The sequence below is a fragment of the Carassius gibelio genome, chromosome B5 (assembly GCF_023724105.1).
Source record: "Carassius gibelio isolate Cgi1373 ecotype wild population from Czech Republic chromosome B5, carGib1.2-hapl.c, whole genome shotgun sequence".
Taxonomy (NCBI): Eukaryota; Metazoa; Chordata; class Actinopteri; order Cypriniformes; family Cyprinidae; genus Carassius; species Carassius gibelio.
The window spans coordinates 43,218,545-43,239,361 of NC_068400.1; the positions used below are offsets into that span (position 1 = coordinate 43,218,545).

The 20,817-nt window shown below is 37.5% G+C and overlaps 1 protein-coding gene across 22 annotated transcripts in view; it reads left to right on the forward strand.

Annotated features, from left to right (window-relative positions):
- Window positions 1–46: 46 nt before the first annotated feature.
- Window positions 47–20,817, forward strand: part of LOC127957193 (tuberin) — a gene marked incomplete at both ends in the record, with an annotated part of 136,967 nt that continues 116,196 nt past the window's right edge. For 2 of the 22 annotated variants that reach the window (XM_052555603.1, XM_052555620.1), the window contains 22 exon segments: window positions 47–157; window positions 242–389; window positions 801–918; window positions 1,715–1,763; window positions 1,853–1,978; window positions 2,063–2,136; window positions 3,130–3,256; window positions 3,340–3,483; window positions 3,575–3,712; window positions 4,498–4,601; window positions 4,717–4,798; window positions 4,869–5,024; window positions 6,282–6,392; window positions 6,478–6,600; window positions 6,680–6,786; window positions 7,639–7,792; window positions 7,983–8,105; window positions 8,178–8,312; window positions 8,603–8,792; window positions 10,141–10,234; window positions 10,646–10,748; window positions 10,835–10,929. In XM_052555603.1, coding sequence (XP_052411563.1) covers window positions 47–157; window positions 242–389; window positions 801–918; window positions 1,715–1,763; window positions 1,853–1,978; window positions 2,063–2,136; window positions 3,130–3,256; window positions 3,340–3,483; window positions 3,575–3,712; window positions 4,498–4,601; window positions 4,717–4,798; window positions 4,869–5,024; window positions 6,282–6,392; window positions 6,478–6,600; window positions 6,680–6,786; window positions 7,639–7,792; window positions 7,983–8,105; window positions 8,178–8,312; window positions 8,603–8,792; window positions 10,141–10,234; window positions 10,646–10,748; window positions 10,835–10,929 — 2,612 coding nt within the window. 22 annotated transcript variants of the gene reach the window in all.

Genomic DNA, 20,817 nt, shown 5'->3' on the forward strand with positions numbered 1-20,817 from the left:
GCCATGTGCAGACGAGCGGATCTGAAGTGTGCTGTGTGTGTTTCAGCATGCGGTGGAGGCCGTGTGGAAGGCCGTGGAGGACATGATGCATCCTGAGCAGCCGGCTGAAGCCCGTCATGCAGTGCTGCTGCTGCTGAGAGCCATTATACAGGGACAGGTGCACATTTCGAACACCTTACCAACCACAACGCATCAATGCGGCGAACAGCACTCACGCTTTCCTCCTGATCTTCTTGTGCAGGGTGAGCGCTTGGGTCCGCTCAGAGCGCACTTCTTTAAGATCGTTTTGGACTATCAGCCCTGTAATGAAGATCTGGCCGAGAGACTGGAGGTGTTCAAGGCCCTCACGGAGAACGGGAAAGACGTCACCCACCTAGAGGAGGAGATCGGTACGGATCGCACCTGCTGGTGTTCTTTACAGGACCGTTCAGCCAAAACTGACAATTCGGTCATCATTTATTCACCCTTGAGTTGTTCCAAACCTGTATGAGTTTCTGTCTTTTCTAGGCACAAAATAATACATTTTGACCTCGGTAGCCATTCACATCCATAGTATGGGGAAAAATACTATGGAAGTCAATGGGTACCGGCAGCTGTTTGGTTTTCAGCATGCTCTAAAATATCTTCTTTTGTGTTAAAGAGAATAAAGAAACTCTTTTACTCACCTTTATGACTTTCTGTCTCCGACCTGTGGGACACAGAAGAAGATGTCTAACAAACGACGGAGCTGCTGTTTTCTATATAACGAATGGTTTGTTTAGCAGATTGTAATGTGTGTTTGTGTGTGTTTTCTCTCTTAGCTGGGTTCGTCTTGCTGTGGATGGACATCGGTCTGTCAGCAGACTTCCTGCATGTCCTCGTGAACTTGGTCAAATTCAACTCCTGCTACCTGGATGAGAACATCTCCCTCATGGTCCAGTAAGAAAACACACGCAGATGATGATCTTTTTGAAAGCTTCTGCTTAAATGCTTGAAGCTTGACATGTAGACACTATATATACACTTCAGTTCAAATGTTTGGGGTCAGTAGGATTGTGTTTTTTGAAAGAATAAGTATTTTATTCAGTAAGGATGTATTGAATCGATCAAAAGTGACGGTAAAGACATTTTCAAAAGATTTCTATTTCAAATAAATGCTGTTCTTTTGAGCTTTCCTTTCATCAGTAAATACAGTATTATGGTTTACACAGTGTTTATATGTTATATTATATGTTTATTGAGCAACAAATCATCATGTTAGAATGATTTCTGAAGATCACGTGACACTGAAGACTGGAGGAATGATGCTGAAAATACATCTTTGATCACAGGAATAAATTACATTTTATAATATATTGAAGGAGGAAACAGTTATTTTTAGTTGTAAAAAAATCTTAAAGACCCCAAACGTTTGAATGTTGAATTTTTAGTGTAAATTTGTCTCTACATGAATTAGTTTTTTTTTTCTTTTTTTTTTTTTGGGTCAAAATAGTGAAGGAAAAGCACATTTTGTGCATTTTTGCTTTCTCAAAAAAACTAATTCTGTATGATTTATAAGAGTTTTGAAAAATGGGGACATGGGTTATGTCCTCATAAGTCACCCTCTCCTTGTAATACCTGTGTCATACCCATGTCATTATACAGAGTTGTGTCCTGATATGTCACAAAAACAAGAACGCGCGCCCGCACACACACACACACACACACACTAACATCACTGATTTGTTTCTCACAGGAAAATCTGCCTTCTGTGTAACCGGACGACTTCCTCCACTGATATTGAGGTAAAACAGTGGCCTTTGGATTACCACACAATCTGTGATATCTGAATGGGTTCATCCGTGTGTGTGTGTGTGTGTGTGTGTGTGTGTAGGTTGCGCTGCAGGTGTTGGACGCGGTGGTGTGTTATAACTGCCTGCCCTCGGACTCTCTGACGGTGTTCATCATCACTCTGTGCCGAACCGTTAACGTGAAGGAGTTCTGTGAGTCCTGCTGGAAGGTACACTGAGATGAATATATCCCATCATGTGTGTGTGGTGCAGCTCGTAAGCCTGCTCTGACCTCTCTGTTGGTGTGTGTCTAGTTGATGCGTAAAGTGTTGGGGACACACCTGGGTCACAGTGCCGTATACACCATGTGCCGGATCATGGAGGAGAGGTACTCACTCACACAGACAAGTCCGTTTAGATCTGAAACTATTCTGAACATTACATTACATTCCTGACAGATCACTGAGCTATAATAAAATACATTATTTACTTTCCTGGTTTAGTTAGTAAGTTTAGTTTAGTCTAATAAATAATGTTTATTAGATAAATAATGCTTTTTGTTTAATACAGTAATTTTAGCAGTTAAATTATTATCTATATTTCTTATTTGTTCATTTTGTTCTTTAATTTGAATAACTACTTAGAAATGCCTTATATAAAAAAAATTACTGTTGTTAATAATAATAACAACACACACACATATATATATTCATAAATACATTTAGTATTATCTTAAATATACACATTTATAAATACATCAAATATATGTTATTTTGAAATTCTTCTTCATAATAATAACAACAACAACAACAACATTAATAATAATAATAATAATAATAACAACAACAACATTAATAATAATAATAATAACAACAACAACTACTATACTTGATAAAGAAAAAATAATGGTTTTTTTAATATTTTAAAAAGGCAGATTTTCAAAAGCAATTTTTTGCTTTATATAACTGAAGTTATTATCGATACTACTACTATTAATGCCTTCATAATAATTATTTTATTATTAATATATTAATGTATTTATTAATGTGTGTGTGTGTGTGTGTGTGTGTGTATATATATATATATATATATATATATATATATATATATATATATATATATATATATATATATATAATGACAATGATATAGTTTTTTTGTAATGTAATAAACATTTATTAATATGTTATTAATATGTTTATATTTCAATTAATATTTAATCTTTTAAAGGCAGATTTTCAAAAACAATTTTTTGCTTTTGTTTGAGATTAAGAGTTGTGAAATATCATAAGTGTTGTTATGAACTGTTAAATTGTTGTAAAGTTATCTGTTCTGTTGATCTCAGAAGTGTGTGTGTGTGTGTGTGTGTGTGTGTGTGTAGCGTGTACAGTGAGGACGCCGCTCTTCTCAGGGGTGCTGTGTTTTTTGTTGGGATGGCGCTGTGGGGCGCTCACAGACTTCCTGACCTCAAAATCACGCCCACTCTGGTCCTGCCCTCCTTCTACAAGGTGTCTGCACATCTGCCTCCAGTCTGTGTTTTCATATACCTCACGAGACCTGCCAGTGTTTGACCTCTGACCCCTGTGCCCAGGCCATGAGCTGTGCTAATGAGGTGGTGTCCTACGAGATCGTGCTGTCGATCTCACGACTCATCAAGAAGTACGGCCGCGAGCTGCAGGTCGTGACGTGGGACGTCCTGCTGTCCATCGTAGAGAGACTCCTGCAGCAGATACAGGCACACACACACACACACACACACACACACACACTGAGATGTCCGGTAGGTGTTTATCTCCTGACGCTCTTCGTGCATGTGGTGTGTGCAGACGATGGGCAGCCCTGATCTGAAGGTGATAGTTTATGAGTTACTGAGCACCGTGGAGGAGCTGTACGAGCAGAACGACTTCCTCGGATCCTCACAGACGCTCTTCAGTCTGGTGGAGAAGTGTGCTGATAAACGCCCCGTGAGTCTGTCCTCTTCTGAAGCCGTTCAATCCATTCATTCATTTAAATCTATTATTAAACATTAAAATGTATTTTTGCATTTTAATTACATATATATTTATTTGAATTTATTATAACATTTTTATTAAGTATAAATTAAGGATTATATTCAGGCTAAATTTGTTGTTTATTTAAGGAGGATATTCAGATATGTATTGTTAAATTTAAACAAAATTAAAATGTATTATTAAATTGAAATCAAGTATAGATTTATTAAAATTCATTATTAAAATTAAATTATGTATAAATTAAGATTGACTAAATTTATTATGTTTATAGAGTTTAAATGTGTTTACATTTATTTTGAAATTAAAGATTAAAATAATTAGTTTTTTAATTTATTTAAATTCATTATTAAAATTGAATTAAGTATAAATTAGAGGAAATTCAGGTAGAAAATATAAATTTATTTAAATGTATGATTAAATTTGAATCCAAATGTACAGTATTATGACTTCAATTGAAGTGTACTTTTCAATTCATTATTATAATAAAATAAAATTTGATTGACTGAATTTATTTAATTTTAAAGAAAGTATACGTATTTAAACTCACAACATTTAATTAAAATTAAAAGATATTATTACATTTAAATGAATTATATATTTATTTACATTTATAATAACAATGATTTTAAGTATAACTGAATGAGGAGATCCACATTCACTAAATGTATTATCCAGTGTTAAAAAAGGATGTATGTATTTAAGTGAATTGTATTATTTGGGTGTGATCTGTCCTGTAGGATGCGTCTGTGCTGACGCTGATCTCCTACCGAGCTCAGTCCATCCAGCCGGCCAAAGACGGATGGCTGCAGAACCTGCTCAAACTCATGGAGAAGTTCTTCAGGTCCGGTTATTCATCACTTCATCACTTCATCACAAGTCACACTTAAACCAAACCCTGGGCATGACATCTCTCTCTCTCTCTCTCTCTCTCTCTCTCTCTCTCTCGTGTGTGTCAGGAACGAGAGCCGGACTGTGATCAGGATCAAGGTCCTGGACATCCTGTCTTTCGTGCTCAGCACAAACCGCCAGCTCTATGAGGTCAGTCCTACACCAAATGTGCGTGAGCTCCCCGTTGGTGTTCCTGAATGTGTGTGTTCTCCGTGACCAGGAGGAGCTGATCGAGGTGGTGGTGATTCCTCAGCTGGGTCAGATCGCTGAAGATCGAGATCTGTCCGTCAGGAAACAGGCCACGCAGCTGCTGGTGGATCTGGCCGAGGGCTGCAGCACGCATCACTTCAGCAGTCTGCTCGACATCATCGAGAAGGTGCTGCGCCGATGATGTCACTAACGGAAGCATTCCACTCTCTTCAGTTGACATTTAAAATTTAAAAAATAGAATGTTTGCATGGTTAAGGACAAGTAGTTCTGTGGCTGACACGTGAAATAGTTCAGGGTTGGCCAAATCAATACCAAGTGTTTAGATTATAGGATGAGATATAAATCATTCAGTACTTTTTCCATTGGCTGCATCTCACTTTTATTGTCAATAGCCACAGAGACGTGGGTCATTAACTCTTTCATCCAAGCTGCAGATTCAGTTTATACAATACAGGGTTTGTGAATTCAGTCACTTCCTGGGAAACTGGTGCAGAATAAAAATAGAAATGGAAGTTGAAGCCAATGTGGAAGCCATTGTGATGTAGTTTTTTATTGTGATAAATGAGTTTACCCTTATTTAAATGTTTTATTAAAACATATTATTACAGTGGATATATTTTAATTTAATATTACATTTAAATTAAGTCTAACTTTATTTTAATGTATTCCATTTCAATCAAGCATAGATTTATTTGCATTTATTATTACATTTTAAATTAATATAATTATACTTTTTATGCACAAAGTATTAAAATTAAGTACAACTTCATCAATACTTAATATAAGCATTGATTTATTTAGATTTATTAGTGCATTCAAATGAAATATTGTTTGATTTTAGATGTATTATTAAAGATATGTTTATGTTTATATAAATATTAGTGCTGTCAAATGATTAATCACATCTAAAATAATTTTTTCTTCACATAATATATGTGTGTATAGTACTGTATATATTTATTATGTATATATAAATACAAACACACATGTATATATTTAAGAAAATATATTATGTTTATATATTAAATATATATAAGAATATAAATAAACAAATATTTTCAAAATATATATACTGTATGTGTGTGTATCTATATGTACATGATATACACATAATATACACAGTACTACACACACATATATTACATAAACAAAATTATTAATCATTTGACAGCACTAATAAATATATATCTATTGAATTTAAATGAGGTATATGAATGCATTTAAATGAAGTATGAATTTATTAACTGTTTAACAGAGTAGCAGTGTTTTCTAGCAATCTGCAGCAGAGGCCTTTTCTCTAAGAGCAAATGATTCAGTCACATGACAGTTTAAATGTGCATCCATTGGTTCATTCATTAAATGTGTTTCCATCGTAGTATATATGTGAATGAGACTTGCTTTGTGTGCTCCTGTGCTCCTGCAGGTCGCTAGTCGTCCGTTAACGTGTTCTCTGGAGGGAGAGAGAGAGATGTCAGTGGAGTCTCCCATGGAGGACGTCCGCACCGCTGTACTGGGTCTGCTGGACATCCTTCAGGTACGACAACACCTGCACTCATCAGTGTGATGGTGATCTTTCTCAGTGTCCGCTCCAGTGACGCTGTGTGTGTGTGTGTTCTCAGAGTAAACTGTACAGTCTGCCGGCCAGTCACGCCAGCCGCGTGTACGAGCTGCTGATCTCTCATCTGCAGCTTCACTACAAGAACAGATACTTCAGTGCCATCGGGAGCTCCATACGCCTCCAGGTCAGACTCCCGGTCAGCAGCACACTAGACCTCAGTAACCTTCTCAGATCACCTGGACTTCCCTCTGTTTGTGTGTCAGGTCTTTGATTTCTTACTGATGATGAGGGCAGACTCTCTTCATCATCTGGGTGTCCCCAATAAAGATGGGGTCCTGAGGTTCAGCCCATACTGTCACTGTGACGACGGGTAAGAACACCAGCGTATGTTTGGTGCTGTTTTCTCACATGCATTTATTAAGGAGGATGCTAAAGGATATCAGTTTCAGAGTATAAATATATTTAGATTTATTAAATAGTTTTAACTGAAAATGTTTTAGGTTTTAATAAAGTGTGAAAGTATTTACAATTATTATCTATTAATTAAAGTATAAATGATTAAGATATTCAGATTGACTGTGGTATTCCATTTAAATTAATCTAAAATGCGTGTTTTAATTTAATGTACTATTCATGTGTATAAATGTATTAAATGTATGCTTCCTTTAATCTTTCTTTATTTAAATAGAATTTAAATGTATCATTGCGTTTAAAAAGCTTTAAATGCATTTTCATTGTTATTAAATGAGAAGTAAACGTTCAATTGAATTTAGTTTCAATAAAATGTAATTATGTAAATTATTATGTGTTATTAAATTTAAATAAATTATTTATATATAAATTTAAGTTATGTATAAATATATATAAGAAATAAATTTAAGTTATGTATAAATTATTAAGGGGGATATTCAGGTTGACGAAATTTTATTTAATAAATTTAAACAAAATATTTCATCATTTAAATGATGTATACATTTAATTCAATTTATTATTTAAACAAAATAAAATATTATATTATTAAAAATAAATAAAGCTTAATGTTCAGATTGATTATATTTATTAGAAAATGTTAAGAAAGTATAAATATATTTACATTTATTTTTAAATTATTGTGTTTTATTAAATTGAACTGTATACATTTATTTACATCTGTTACCAAAATGAAGTATAAGTTATCAAGGAGAGCATGCAGACTGACTAAATCTCAAATGTCTGGTTTCAGAGAGTCGGAGAAAAGAGTGGCTGAGAAAAAGACGACAGGAAGTGTGTCTCCGCCGACAGGAAGTCCGACACCGGCGGCTCCGCCCTCCTCCATACGCACGGCCTATCTGCCCTACAGCCTGGCCTTCAGCGTGCTGCTACAGTGCCTGAAGATGGTACACATTCACACACACAGCTCTTCCCTTTAACATTACTCTGACAACACCATGGCATATTGATGATATCGTGGTGCTGTAATCATTTGTTTACACATTACCCTGTGTTTTAGCATTCCTTGAACATATAGTTTAAGTGCAACACAATCTGTTTGTGTGGTAAAACACAAGCTCTTTGTGTGGTTTGCAGGAGACTGACTGGAAGGTGCTGAAGCTGGTTCTGGATAAGATGTCCATCACCATCCAGTACAAAGTCTTGATCCTGACGTCACCCTGCAAAATTGATCATCTATGCTCGACCCTCTGCTCAACGGTAACAAACTCTACACACTTAGAAAACAGAAACGGGGTAGGCTCTAATGTGTGTGTGTGTGTGTGTGTGCAGGTGAGCGACCGTCTGATATCGGAGCGACTGAAGAAGACTCCTGATGGATTCTCCCTCACTGATGTTCAGCTCGCTGTGGTTCCTGTTCTCACCGCCCTCACCTCGTACCACAGCCACCTGGAGCAGTCCCGACAGGTGACACCGACACCTGGGCCTCGCTGGCCAAAGAACAGCATAGGGGGAACAGCTTCATTTAAATTAAAGTGTATTATTAAAGATATTTATTACATTTTATGTAAGAAAACATTTACCTAAATGTATTACTTATTTATTTTAATGTATTTATTATAACTGTATTATTAGTTTATTATTCTGTAGGCAGATGTCTGAGCAGACAGGTCTGGGTGGTGAGAGTTGCCAGTCCTTACTGTGGGTAAATGTATGTGTGTGTGTGTGTGTGTGTGTGTGTTCTGCTGCTGTCTCAGAGGGAGCTGGTGCAGTGTTTGGAGAAGGGGCTGATCTATCGCTGTGCTAAGCAGTGTGTGGTGGCTCTGACCATGTGCACCGTAGAGATGCCCGACATCATGATCAAGCTCCTGCCTGCCCTCATCGTCAAGCTCACGCACATCTCAGCCACCGTGGCCATGGCCTCGCCCATGCTGGAGTTCCTGTCCAGTGAGTGCAAGCCCGCCCACTCTCTCACTCTGACCTATCAGAGCCGGCCTCGCTCACTCTGACCAATCAGAGCCGGCCTTTCTCACTCTGACCTATCAGAGCCGGCCTCTCTCACTCTGACCAATCAGAGCCGGCCTCTCTCACTCTGACCAATCAGAGCCGGCCTCTCTCACTCTGACCAATCAGAGCTAGCCTCTCTCACTCCGACTAATCAGAATATAGAGCTTGGGAAACTACGTCACCGCGCATTGCATTCTGGGTAGTCGCGGCCATTTTTGTGGACACGCTTATCAGTAAAAGTGAAAGTGAAAGTGACATGACATACAGATCAAATGTAAGATTACATATAAAGAAAAACTCAACAAGGAAGCAAAGATGCGGTATTTCGAAAAAAATCAAGACAATCAACGAACTCAATCTGCACGAACACAAAGAGTGTTCGGATGATCTTAAAGGGCTGTCGCTCGTAACCTTCCCCAATGTGTTTTCTTACCTTGTTTGTAGTGTCAGAGCGTACACCTCTGATCAGTTTAAAAAGGATAAATCTCTCGAGTCTCACCTGCAATTTACAAATGGATTGGTGCAGAAACTACACATTTTCCGCATCAACGAGCGAGTTACACGGCCCCTTTACTTTTTAATATGCGTTATTGTAAACTGTACAAATTAACCTCAGTGCGTTATGATGCACAAATAAAGAGATACAGAATTGATCAATTTTGCCGTTTATTACTGTAACAGGTGGTATGCAATATAACACCTATAATGCAGGAGATGTGGTTCATGCATAGGTAGCATTTAATGTAACGTTAAGTCTGTCAAATCGATTAATCACATCCAAAAAAAAGTTGTTTATATAACGTACATTTCTGTATATTTATATTTATATAAATGCACATACATACGTGTGTATATATCAGACCAAAGGGACAATCCTTCTTTTCCTTCTTACTGCTGTTAACCAAGCTATGTGACGCCGCTTTGTTAACTCGGAGACCTGAGATCAAGGTGCGGTTTTCCAGCGGGAAAGCTGAAAAATCGCACTCCATTCAAATTATTTTTCCATGCCGGTCATGAGTAAGAGTATGGCAGTTAATTACACAACAAGGTTTTACCATTGTAACTTATTTTTTAGCTGTAAAGAGCAAACAAAACAGTCTATTATCAATCCAATACAATACATACAGCAGTGTCCGTGTCCTAAAGTCCCAGAATGCATTGCGTTGCTGACATCATGTTCCCAGACTCTATAGCACACATTCTACATTCAGGATACCACCACAGCATTATGACACCTGTGCATCAAACACAGCTCAAGAACTGATGCTTTGTCTCGTCTCTCTCTCAGCATTAGTGCGGCTCCCACATCTGTATGCTAACTTCGTAGCTGAGCAGTATGTTAGCGTGTTTGCTATATCATTGCCATACACCAACCCCTCAAAGTGAGTATGGTCACACACACACACACACACAGTTTTTTCTTAATTAGATATTTGACTACTTGAGATTCATTTGTAATGTTACAATAGATTTATATTTCAAATAAAGGCAATTTTTTTTTTTTACTTTCTGTTCGTTAAGGAATTTATCAAAAAGTTTCCACAAAAGGATGAAGCAGCACAGCTGATTTTAACATTGATATAATAAATGTTTCTCACATTAGCATAATCAGAATAATTTCTGAAGGATCATGTGACACTGAAGACTGGAGCAATGATGATGAAAATTCAGCTTCACGTCACACGAATAAATTACATTTTACAATATATTCACATTGTGAGCCTATGAGACTTGTATATTGAGTCAAATGATTTCAAATGATGTGTGTTCTTGTTTTTCCTCGTTCTCTGTAGGTTTAATCAGTACATAGTGTCTCTCGCCCATCATGTGATCGCCATGTGGTTCATACGCTGCAGACTGCCCTTCAGGAAAGACTTCGTTCAGTACATCACCAAGGTGGATGATGGGATTGTTGGGCTCGTGTGTTTACAGACTGGCTGATCGGTTGTTCTTGACGTGAGTGTGTTTTTATGTGTGATTAGGGTCTCCGTTCAAACGCTCTTCTGCCGTTCGATGACACTCACGAGCAGAGCAGCTTCAGAGCGCGCAGCACCAGCCTGAACGAGAGGCCCAAGAGGTACACACACACACACACACACACACACACACACACACACACAGGGCCGGATCATTGTGTGACTCATGCTAGGTTTTGCTGTAGAAACAACTCAAAACATGATTGTCATTCAGGCACCAATCGTTGGTTCATTTATTTATTTTTGTTGGTAGTGTGGTGATTTCTGGCTTCATGTGTCTGATTATGTCAGAACATCAACTCACAGATGCTAGTTTGACTGTGGGACGTCTCTTTTGCTTATTTCTGTCTTATCGGTCTCATTTATTTCTCTTTCTCTCATCATCTGTCTCAGTGGTGACTGTTTCTCACATCCAAACCATTAACAGTTCATTGATGAAAGACTGTTTCTTCAACTACGGCCACTTTAGGTCCCAGCGATTGATTTTTATTCAGACTTACAGATTTGGACTTTTTTGCTGTATGAACGTCACATTAAAACTTTGGAGATTGGAGATTTTTTAAAGAAAGACATTTTAAATTCCTTTTATAGTTTTATGTTCTTAAGTTTAATAAAAAAAAATTATTGCATGTTTCAAAAGACTGATTGAAGAAGATATTGGTCATTAGTCGATATTATAATATTTATTTTGTGAAAGCAGTATATTTATAAATATATTTTTATATATTTTAAAACACTTTTTTTGTGCATTTTTGATAAAACTGTAATATTGACAGTCTGAACATGTTAAGTATGCGTAAAATGCTCACTATGTTTTTTTTGGTAATTTTATTAAAAAAAATAAATAAAATGAAACATCTAATTTCCTCCACAGAATTATGATGAATTATGATTTGAGATGTGATGGGAATGACGCTGTGGTGTAAATGTTCGTGAGGGTTCATGAAAGCAGTGTGTTTATCAGTAGTTAAACCTTATAGTTATTAGTGTTTAAAGTTTAAAATATTCCCATAGTTGAAGAAACACCTGAATACAAACAGTACACACATCTCTAAAACTTGGCTTGATATGTAATAATGAGTCAGTGTCCCATCCTGTAATAGTCCAAATAACTAGTAATATAATGTCTAAGAAAGGGACCATAGTCCTGCCTACTAACATCTGGATTTGATTTATTTCCTGTTCCCTATTATTTCCCATTTATTTCTTATTATAAGCCCTTTTTTCTACTTCATTCATTCTCTGGTTCCACTTTTCTGCATTTGACTTTATGTACTAGGCGTGAAAACAGCCACTATCCCATAATCCAGGAAATTTCCATGGTAACTTCTTACTGAACCATTTTAACCAGCACACCTGGTGCAGCACAGAATGCATTGCAATTATAGCAACACCATGGATGTTTTTCCAGGCATATCACTAATACAGTCCATTATCAGCTATGTCCAGAGGCACAAAGCCATCTAATCTGATTGTCCTGATTCTGTATTCAGCTTTAGTTTCTGTGGCTTGTCCTGTCATCCAGACTGAAGCTTTAGATGAAAAAAAGCCTGAAAAAGAGAAAGATCCGCCATTTACATGCACAACAATATTCAGACATTTATGAAAATGTAGTGATACAAATCAACTTTAGACTCTCTGTTTAAATGAATTAATTAACTGAATACTGACGTACTGGTTCACAGGTTGATAAGAAAGCTTATAATTGCATAATGTTATATAAAATATCTTTTTTAAATAAAACAATATTTTATTAGTTTACCTGTATGCCATGCAACCATTTAACCAACATCAGAAGAGTGAAAATGCTAATGTGTTTTGTTAAATTATTAATCATAAAATAATATTTTAGGTCAGAGGCTGGCAAGGTAATGCTAATTTCAGGATCAAGTCTTCACCAGAAAACCAATATTAATCTGATGTGTATATAAACATGGTTCATATTTAGATTTTCTTGTTTTCCACGCTTTATATTCTCTGTTCCAGTTTCTAGTTTCACCTCATCCAGTCATTCATGTTTAATTTTGCTGTATTAAATCACCCATATTCACATGATCATATCACTCATTTCCTATTGCTATTCACTTCCAGTATAATGATCATAGCAGTGTCTGAATGCTTTTTTTCTTCCCTGAACCAGTTTGTTTGTGATCTCTGATGAGTTTTTCATTTATTTTCTCCTCTTTCATTCCTTTGGTAGAATGCTGACAGTATATTGCTTACTTTATGCCTTGTTGTGTCTCTTTTGATCTTTTTTATGCTGTTTCTCCTTCCAGTTTCTGTTTCCTCCTTTATCTTTTGTTTTTAAGTGTCATCCCTGTTTTCTGGTTCTCGGTGTGCACTGCTGACCAAGTTACTTTGTTTTCCTTTCACATCCTTATTTGACCCCTCCCCCCTCCTCTGATTGGGCCATGCGTGGTGGGCGTGGTTTGGGGGGGTTGCCGACACCTGGGATTGGTCGCTGGCCCCTTTCGTGACACTCCACAACCAATCGCACTCCCCCATCCACCCATGCCAACATGGTTAAAATGCCCCAAATTCTCCCCAACCCTCTCTGGTCACGACGTTATGCTGACGCACACCTGACCTCGTTTGCCCTCGGGGCAGTTTGCGGATGACCAAAGTGGCGAAGCAAGGCCCCAGCGCAAACTCTCCCGTTAGAGACCTGAAAGATCTGTCGGCCATGGACGCCTTCCGCTCCCGAAGCATCAGTGTGTCCGAGCATGCGGTGCGCAGGTAGAGCATTTTTGGTCACCTCAAACATCAACAGCCGATTGATATCCCTGCTTTCCTTTTCTGTATGCAGGGTCGGTGGGCGGGGCTTGGGCATTCGGGGCGGGGCATTGTCTTGGCGATGCGGGGTGGGCGTGGACATCTGGTTTAGGGTGATTCTGATTGGGCTGGAAAGGGTGCATGCTGGAGGAGGGTTTTGTCATTTTCTTGCGTTTCATTGATGGTAATGTTGATGCATGCGCCGAGCCTTGTGAGCATCTGTTTTGATTTCAGCTTAACCCCGTTTTTTATTTGCTTTTACCATGCTTATTGTGTGTGGTGTGTTTTTTCCAGCGAACAAATTGCTTTACTACAGAGCCCCTAAAGGGACATGGCGATTGAAAAAAAAAATGGAAAATTGATTGAAATTTTTTTTATGCTTTTGTGTTCGCCATTAAAACTTTTGTGTCTAAGAAACTTTGCGTTTTATTTCAGTGCTTTTGCGTTTTCGGGCAAAACTTTATTTCCTCCAAGAAACTTTGCATTTGCTTGCAAAACTTTTTAACTCTTTGGTAACAACAGTTGCGTTATCTAAAAAAAAGAAAAGAATTGCTCATAAAATGTTTGCAATTAAATAATGAGTTGGGAGGAGAAATTATATTTCTGCACTTTTGCGAGCAAACAAAGTTTCTTGGGGAAACAAAATACTTCTGCGAGAGAAACATTTCCTTCACATGCAAAACTTTATCTTGCAAATGTTTGCGTTCCCCTAAGAAACTGCGCTATATTTAAATGATTTTGCATTGTCTTGCAAAACTTTAGTGTACCCTCAAGAAACTTTACATTCTCAAAAATTGCATTAATATGTATCCCATCCCATCTTTTCAACATCTCCATGTCTCTTTAGGGGTTCTGTACTGCACACAGAAAGCATGCACATTTGAAAGTATGCGAAAGTAGCTTCTGTGTCTTTGGTGTTTGTTGAATTTCAGCTCCCAGTCACTGGGGGCGCACTCCACTTGCTCAGCTTGCTGCCTGTCTGGGCCTGTTTTATTCACATCATATTCACACATTCTTTACACATGATCCAGGTACAGTATTCATTCATGTTTATCATACTGCGTTTTGAATCATGAACAAAAAGTTGCGCAATAATAAGCTGCAAACATGCTGGAAATGTTTCACTGACACCCTCTTCAAATGCTGTCCCTCCATGGTTTGTTTTCTACCCAATAAAAACATAAATTCCTTTCTTGTATGAAACAGTTACACTTTTCCCATATGAAAAAACACAATGTGTTGTTTTCCATGCAAAAAAAACTTTCCCTCACAGTTTTGTTTTCAATTACATATATTTAAATGTGAAGTCTAAGCACCACGTGCTTCTGCTACTGAACTCATTAGCATATTGCAGCACCGCTTACAACCAGCAGAGGATAGCCTAGCATCAAACAATTGACTGCTGCATCCTGGCAGATGGAGAGACATTTCGAGTAATATTTGCCTTCGAATGTCTGTGTTTTATTAACCCAGTGCATCTAATTACCATAAAACCTATTAATCAGTCCAGCGCCTCCAAGTTACAGGACGTTAATGAATAGAGCATCTGTTATTAGCAAACACAGGGACTTCATCCAGCATATTTGTTTTATTATCTAGTATCTTTTCAGATTACCTTGCCATTGGGTTACTAATTACCTAAAGTATTTCTGTGCCAAGGGCTCTAATTTGGGTAATTTCAAGGTTGCCCGTTATGATGTAATTGCATTCTTGGTCGACACTGGCTGTAAAAGTGAGCTTATAATGTCTAACTTTACTTAAATCACAAGCAATTTGACTCTTCCTGTTCTGAAAGTCAATATGAAGGAAATATACGGCTTTAGTTTTGCGTTTTTAATAAGATCAACTCATAAAAAGTTAAACTTTTTCATTACCTTCTCTGAAAAAATCAAACACTAATTGCTATCGGGTGAAGATTTGTACTGCAGTCACTATTCCACGCATGTATATTCAGCTCTGTCATCGCTTAATGTATTAATAGAGTAAAATTACATGGACAAAGACATCAACAATCATCCGACAGCGACAAACAGAGATGATTGAGGGCTTGATGTGCATGTGAAGAGCAGGTGGACAGTGAAATGTTTTCTCTGTGACACAGCAGTGCTATAAATTGTTAAGAGGATACCATAATTTTTATAAAAGGGTTTAGTATTATGCTCAGCTGTAATGGACGCCCAGGATTCAGAGACTTTATGGACATTGGAAAAACATTACAGATTCTTGGTTTGATTTAAATATTAGAAATTGTATGCATTTAAAGTGCAAATGCAGAATTTGAGGCGTCCACTTCAGCTGAAGAGTTGCTCAATGATCACATGTAAAGACACAAACTGGGACTCTCCTGTCTGCGTGAGTTGGTTGTGTGTGTGTTTATGTGCTGAATGGCCCTGTTGCTAGTGTGATTTGGTTTGATGTGGTGGTTGAGGCTCAGGTCGGTTAACCAGAAGGTTGTTGGATCGATTCCGGTGAGGAAAAAGTCAATTGTGCCCTCGAGCAAAGCAGCTGAAGGAATGCTTCAGATTGAGCTAATCTCTATCAACAGTGTTTGTCAATTACTACAGAAAATAACTCTGACCCTTTTACCTGGCTGTGTTTACAGTAACACACTCTCAGTGGAAGTGCACAGGGTTCATTCACTTTTGAGGTTTAAATGCATTGTGCTGCTTCAAATTTGCCTTGAATTTTATTAATTTTTTAAAACATTTTTACAAAAGCAAAGTAAGTGATTCTGTCACACTAGTCTCATGTTAAAAAGGCTGTGATAAATGAAATGTCTATCACCTTAAAAGTATTACTTTCCCGTATTTATTTAAATTGTAGTGTTACTGTGAAATCTCCTGAATCTCCTTTTCCTTATAAAATTGGAAGTAGTTTTAGTGGAGTGACAGGGAGAGAAAGGCCAGACTCAATCCTGTGTCGCTGCTTGTGAGTTGTTATGAAGACAGAATATAGTTTTTATTGTGATGGTTTATGAAGCGTCGGATGACGTGGGTCACACTGACACTTGTCTGCGTGTTCCTCATCTCTAACGCCCACATATCCTCCACGTTCATCCCTTGTTCCCCGTTGAGATGAAATGAAAATGGCCTTTTGTTGATGAAATGCTCGTGTAGTTTGGCTTTTTCAGACCTCAGCTCTAGAAGCGCGGTGCTAGACGTGTAATTGTCATCATGATTCAGGGTGGCTGCTAATGTGTTGCTAGGTATGATGAGGTTCTGGATGGTTTTTAGTGAGCTAATTTAATCCTTAAAGTATTTTTGAGGGGCTGTTTAGCACTGACCATTTGGCCTACAGTCACCAAAATTCCTCCACAGATAGAGCTCATCAGGCTGAACAACGTGTGTGGTAACAGCCAGCGCTCCTCCAAACAGGAAGTCGGCTATTCAGGGTTTTGTGAAACGTGCCTGCTGTGGATTTGCAGTACTTCTCCTAGGGTTTTCGTCCGATCTACGCCACAAAACTCGGTCAACATGACTACAGGGCATTAGGGATGCAAAATATTTTTCCAGCATTTATTAATCTCTGTTAATGTTTGTTAATCTAAAAAAATTAAATAAAAAATCTAAGATTAATAAATGCTATATAAATATTTTCATGTTTACTAATATAGTTAATGTTAACAAATGAAACCTTATTGTTGAGTGTTACCAAAGTTTTATATACTGTTCCCTTTGTTTATGTGTGTGTTTCACACTCTTGATGTGATAGTGTAACCCTTTCATTGCTGTAACCTTAATACCAGATGTTACTGTAAATGCATGTGCCCACTGTGCACCGTTTTCCTGATTTCACCGGTGGCTTGGGCCCGTCATCGCTGCTTACAGCTGTATTTATATATTGTTTTCATGTTTTTTTTTATTATTATTATTTTGAAATTGACGTGTTTTTTTGTTGTGTAGTGTTCAGAAAAAAAACTGCTGAGTAGTTCTGCTTCATTGTCCGTCTGGATTTCTCCTAATGCATTTCATCACACATAAGCCCCTTTCACACTGCACGTCGGACCCGCAATATTCCCGTAACATTGCCTGGTCGCCTTCTGTGTGAAAGCAACCACGTCCCGGAATTGATTACCGAATTGAACCCGGGTCGGGGACCTAGTAACATTGCGGTAATCGATCCGGAACGAGCGCTGTGTGAACAAAAGCCAGATCTAATTCCGTATCGAAGTGATGACGTGCGTTATCGCGCAAATCTTTTACCGGCTGTTTTGAAGGAAGATCAACATTCGTGACGAGAACATATGTGCAAACTGTAATGAAGCAGAGATCAGTTAGTTCCTCACTTTCCGCGCTGACGCCGAGATCGTTTGCTTGCTTCAGTTAAAGTATAACGTGCCAAGTGTTGTCGACTCGTACATTACACGTCAAGCGCTGATGTCACGTGTCGTTATGGGATCTTCAAGGGTTCTCCGATCACGATCGGCCGATCGTTAATGCGCATCTCGTCAGTAAAGCCGGTTCTCTAATCAGCGGTTAATTCCGTCAGGTGCGTGATTTCACATAGAGCAGCTGTTACTACACAGAGCCGTTGTTAATAGAGAAGATGCGCAAATCACGTTAATTTTCAGCGTTTATTGCCGCATCTTCTCTATTAACAACGGCTCTGTGTAGTAACAGCTGCTCTATGTGAAATCACGCACCTGATGGAATTAACCGCTGATTAGAGAACCGGCTTTACTGACGAGATGCGCATAACGATCGGCCGATCGTGATCGGAGCACCCCTATCACTGGCAGTGTGAAAGTGCCAAATCTAGCGACCAGGGAACAATTACAGGAACATTTTACCCCTGTATTTGCTGGAATGGCAGTGTGAAAGGGGCTATAAGAGCTTTAAGGGAAATTTCTGATATTTTTTATCCAGCAAGTAAAAATGTTACTCCTCAGTAACACTGTTTGGCACAAACACATGCGTGCGTGCTCTCTCAAGGACTGTGGCCTTTCTTGTGTGTGTCGTGTTAATGAGTTGTTCACCTGTGCCTGTTCGTCAGGGTCAGCGAGTCGATGTAGTCGTCAGAAACACTTTGGCTCAGCAGCGGTGTGTGTTGACTTGGGTTTTGTGTGTGTGTCATCTGACTGTATGGAGATGATGTGGGCTTGCTTGATTTCACTGGGGATGTTGTTGCCGTGGTTACAGAAGGGCAGGATGCTGATACCCGTCTTAGATTAATCCCATCACCTGGATAATCACACGGCTCTCCACAGGTGTGTGTGTGTGTGTGTGTGTGTGTGTGTGTGTGTGTTTGTTTGTGTGTGTGTGGATCGCAAGCTGGCAGCTGATCTTTTCTAGGGGTGTGTGTTAAACAGCTCAAGGTTTGTCAGCATTACAGTCCCAGTTTTGTGTCACTACCTACCTAGTTAAAAACAGATCCTTCACTCAAAAATGTTCATTCTTATTCATGCATATTCCTACTAATGCAACACGTGAACGAGGTTTATAGTGAATAATTATTTACATTTCTGTAGGTTCCAACATTATTTTATTACTATTTATATATAATTATCGTTTTAGAAATATTGTACCGTAGCTTTTATTTTTTCATTTAAGTTTAAATTTAATAGTAATTATTTATAATTTTATGTTCTGTTGCTTTTAACCAATTGTTTGTTTATTGGTTTAACTGATTTTCACTTGTTTTAGTTTTTTTTTTTTTTCAGTTTGTAATTTCTGTGCTTCAGTTCTTTGTCAAGACAACACTTCTCATTTTTCCCATTTTCTTATCTAATATTTGTATACCTTTATTTCAGTTAACAATTTTTATTTTTATTCAACAAAAAGAATAAATAAATTAATTAATTAAAATAGCACAAGTGTTATTTTAGTATTATTTATATACTAGTATCTATTCATTGTTTGATTTTGCTTTTTTATATTTACAGTTTTCATTGTAATTTTAATCTTTAAAATGTTATTTAAATATTTATTTATCATTTAGAAATATTTATATTTTATTTTATTTCAGTTTTATTTTAGTTATTTTAGAGAGTGCGTCATTTTTGGGCGAAGTATTCCTTTAAGCAAAGAAAACTCACATAGTACCTCTAATTTGATTAATTAAGGAGTGTGATTCTGTGTGTTAAGCGCATGTGTGTATGTTTGTTTTTGGTGGGCCACTTCAGCTTCATTTAACATCTGCATCTGATTTATTACCCGCTGACACTCTGTCATCTTCACAAACACACTCACACACTCTCCTCTCAATCTTCACACTGTGTTTTAACCAGCCGTGACAAGTGACAAATTTAGACTCTGATCAATTGCAATCCATACAAGCATAAATACTGTGTAGCTCCGCCCACAGTCAAATATCTGAATCAGAATCAAATGAATCTGACTGACTGAACTAGTACCAGAATCTGACCTCGGAGCCAAGTGGTGCACTCTTTGCCCTCTGTGCACTCTCCTGATGCCTGTGTGTGACCCCTGACCCCGTCCTGTGCAGGATGCAGATGTCCAGCACCACCTGCAGCCTGGGCTCGGCTGACGAGAACGCGGTGATGCAGGCGGACGACGCGCTGAAGACCGTCCACCTGGAGCTGACGGAGACCTGTCTGGACATGATGGCACGATACGTCTTCTCCAACTTCTCTGCGCTGCCCAAGAGGTGATGCCTGTTCTCTCTAAAAACTAGACTTTACAGTTCTCTTGAATTCACAGCCCTAGTTTAATCAAATGAACAGTTGCAGTTGAATATCAATATTTGATTAGAAAAGTCGTAAGTTGAAGATAAACTTAAAAATGTTTCGTTATCATGTCAGATACAGCATTGAATCAGGAGACATGAACCTTATATATTTTATATGAAAATAAAATGTAATAAAGTAGTATTAATGCATTAAATTGATTTACATTTAAGCTGGAACAATTAGTATTTTTAAAATAAAATGAATAATGATAATAATAAAAAAGTTGCTTTTAAACAAAGTTAGTTATTGATGTTTAGAAATTCTAATAAAATAATAAAAAGTCAATAATTGCCTTTGTTAAACTGAAACAATGAGTAATTGTTAACTTTTAAAATGTTTTATTTTTATAAATGTTTTATTTTATTAATGTGCATTTTAAAATTAAATAAATAAATATTAATAATAGCTGCCTTTAAACTGAAACGTTAGTAATTGATGTTTAAAATGTAATTTATGTTATTTAAAATAATAATAGTATTTGCGTTACTTAAACTGAAACAACGAGTAATTGTGTAAATTTTTTAGCATG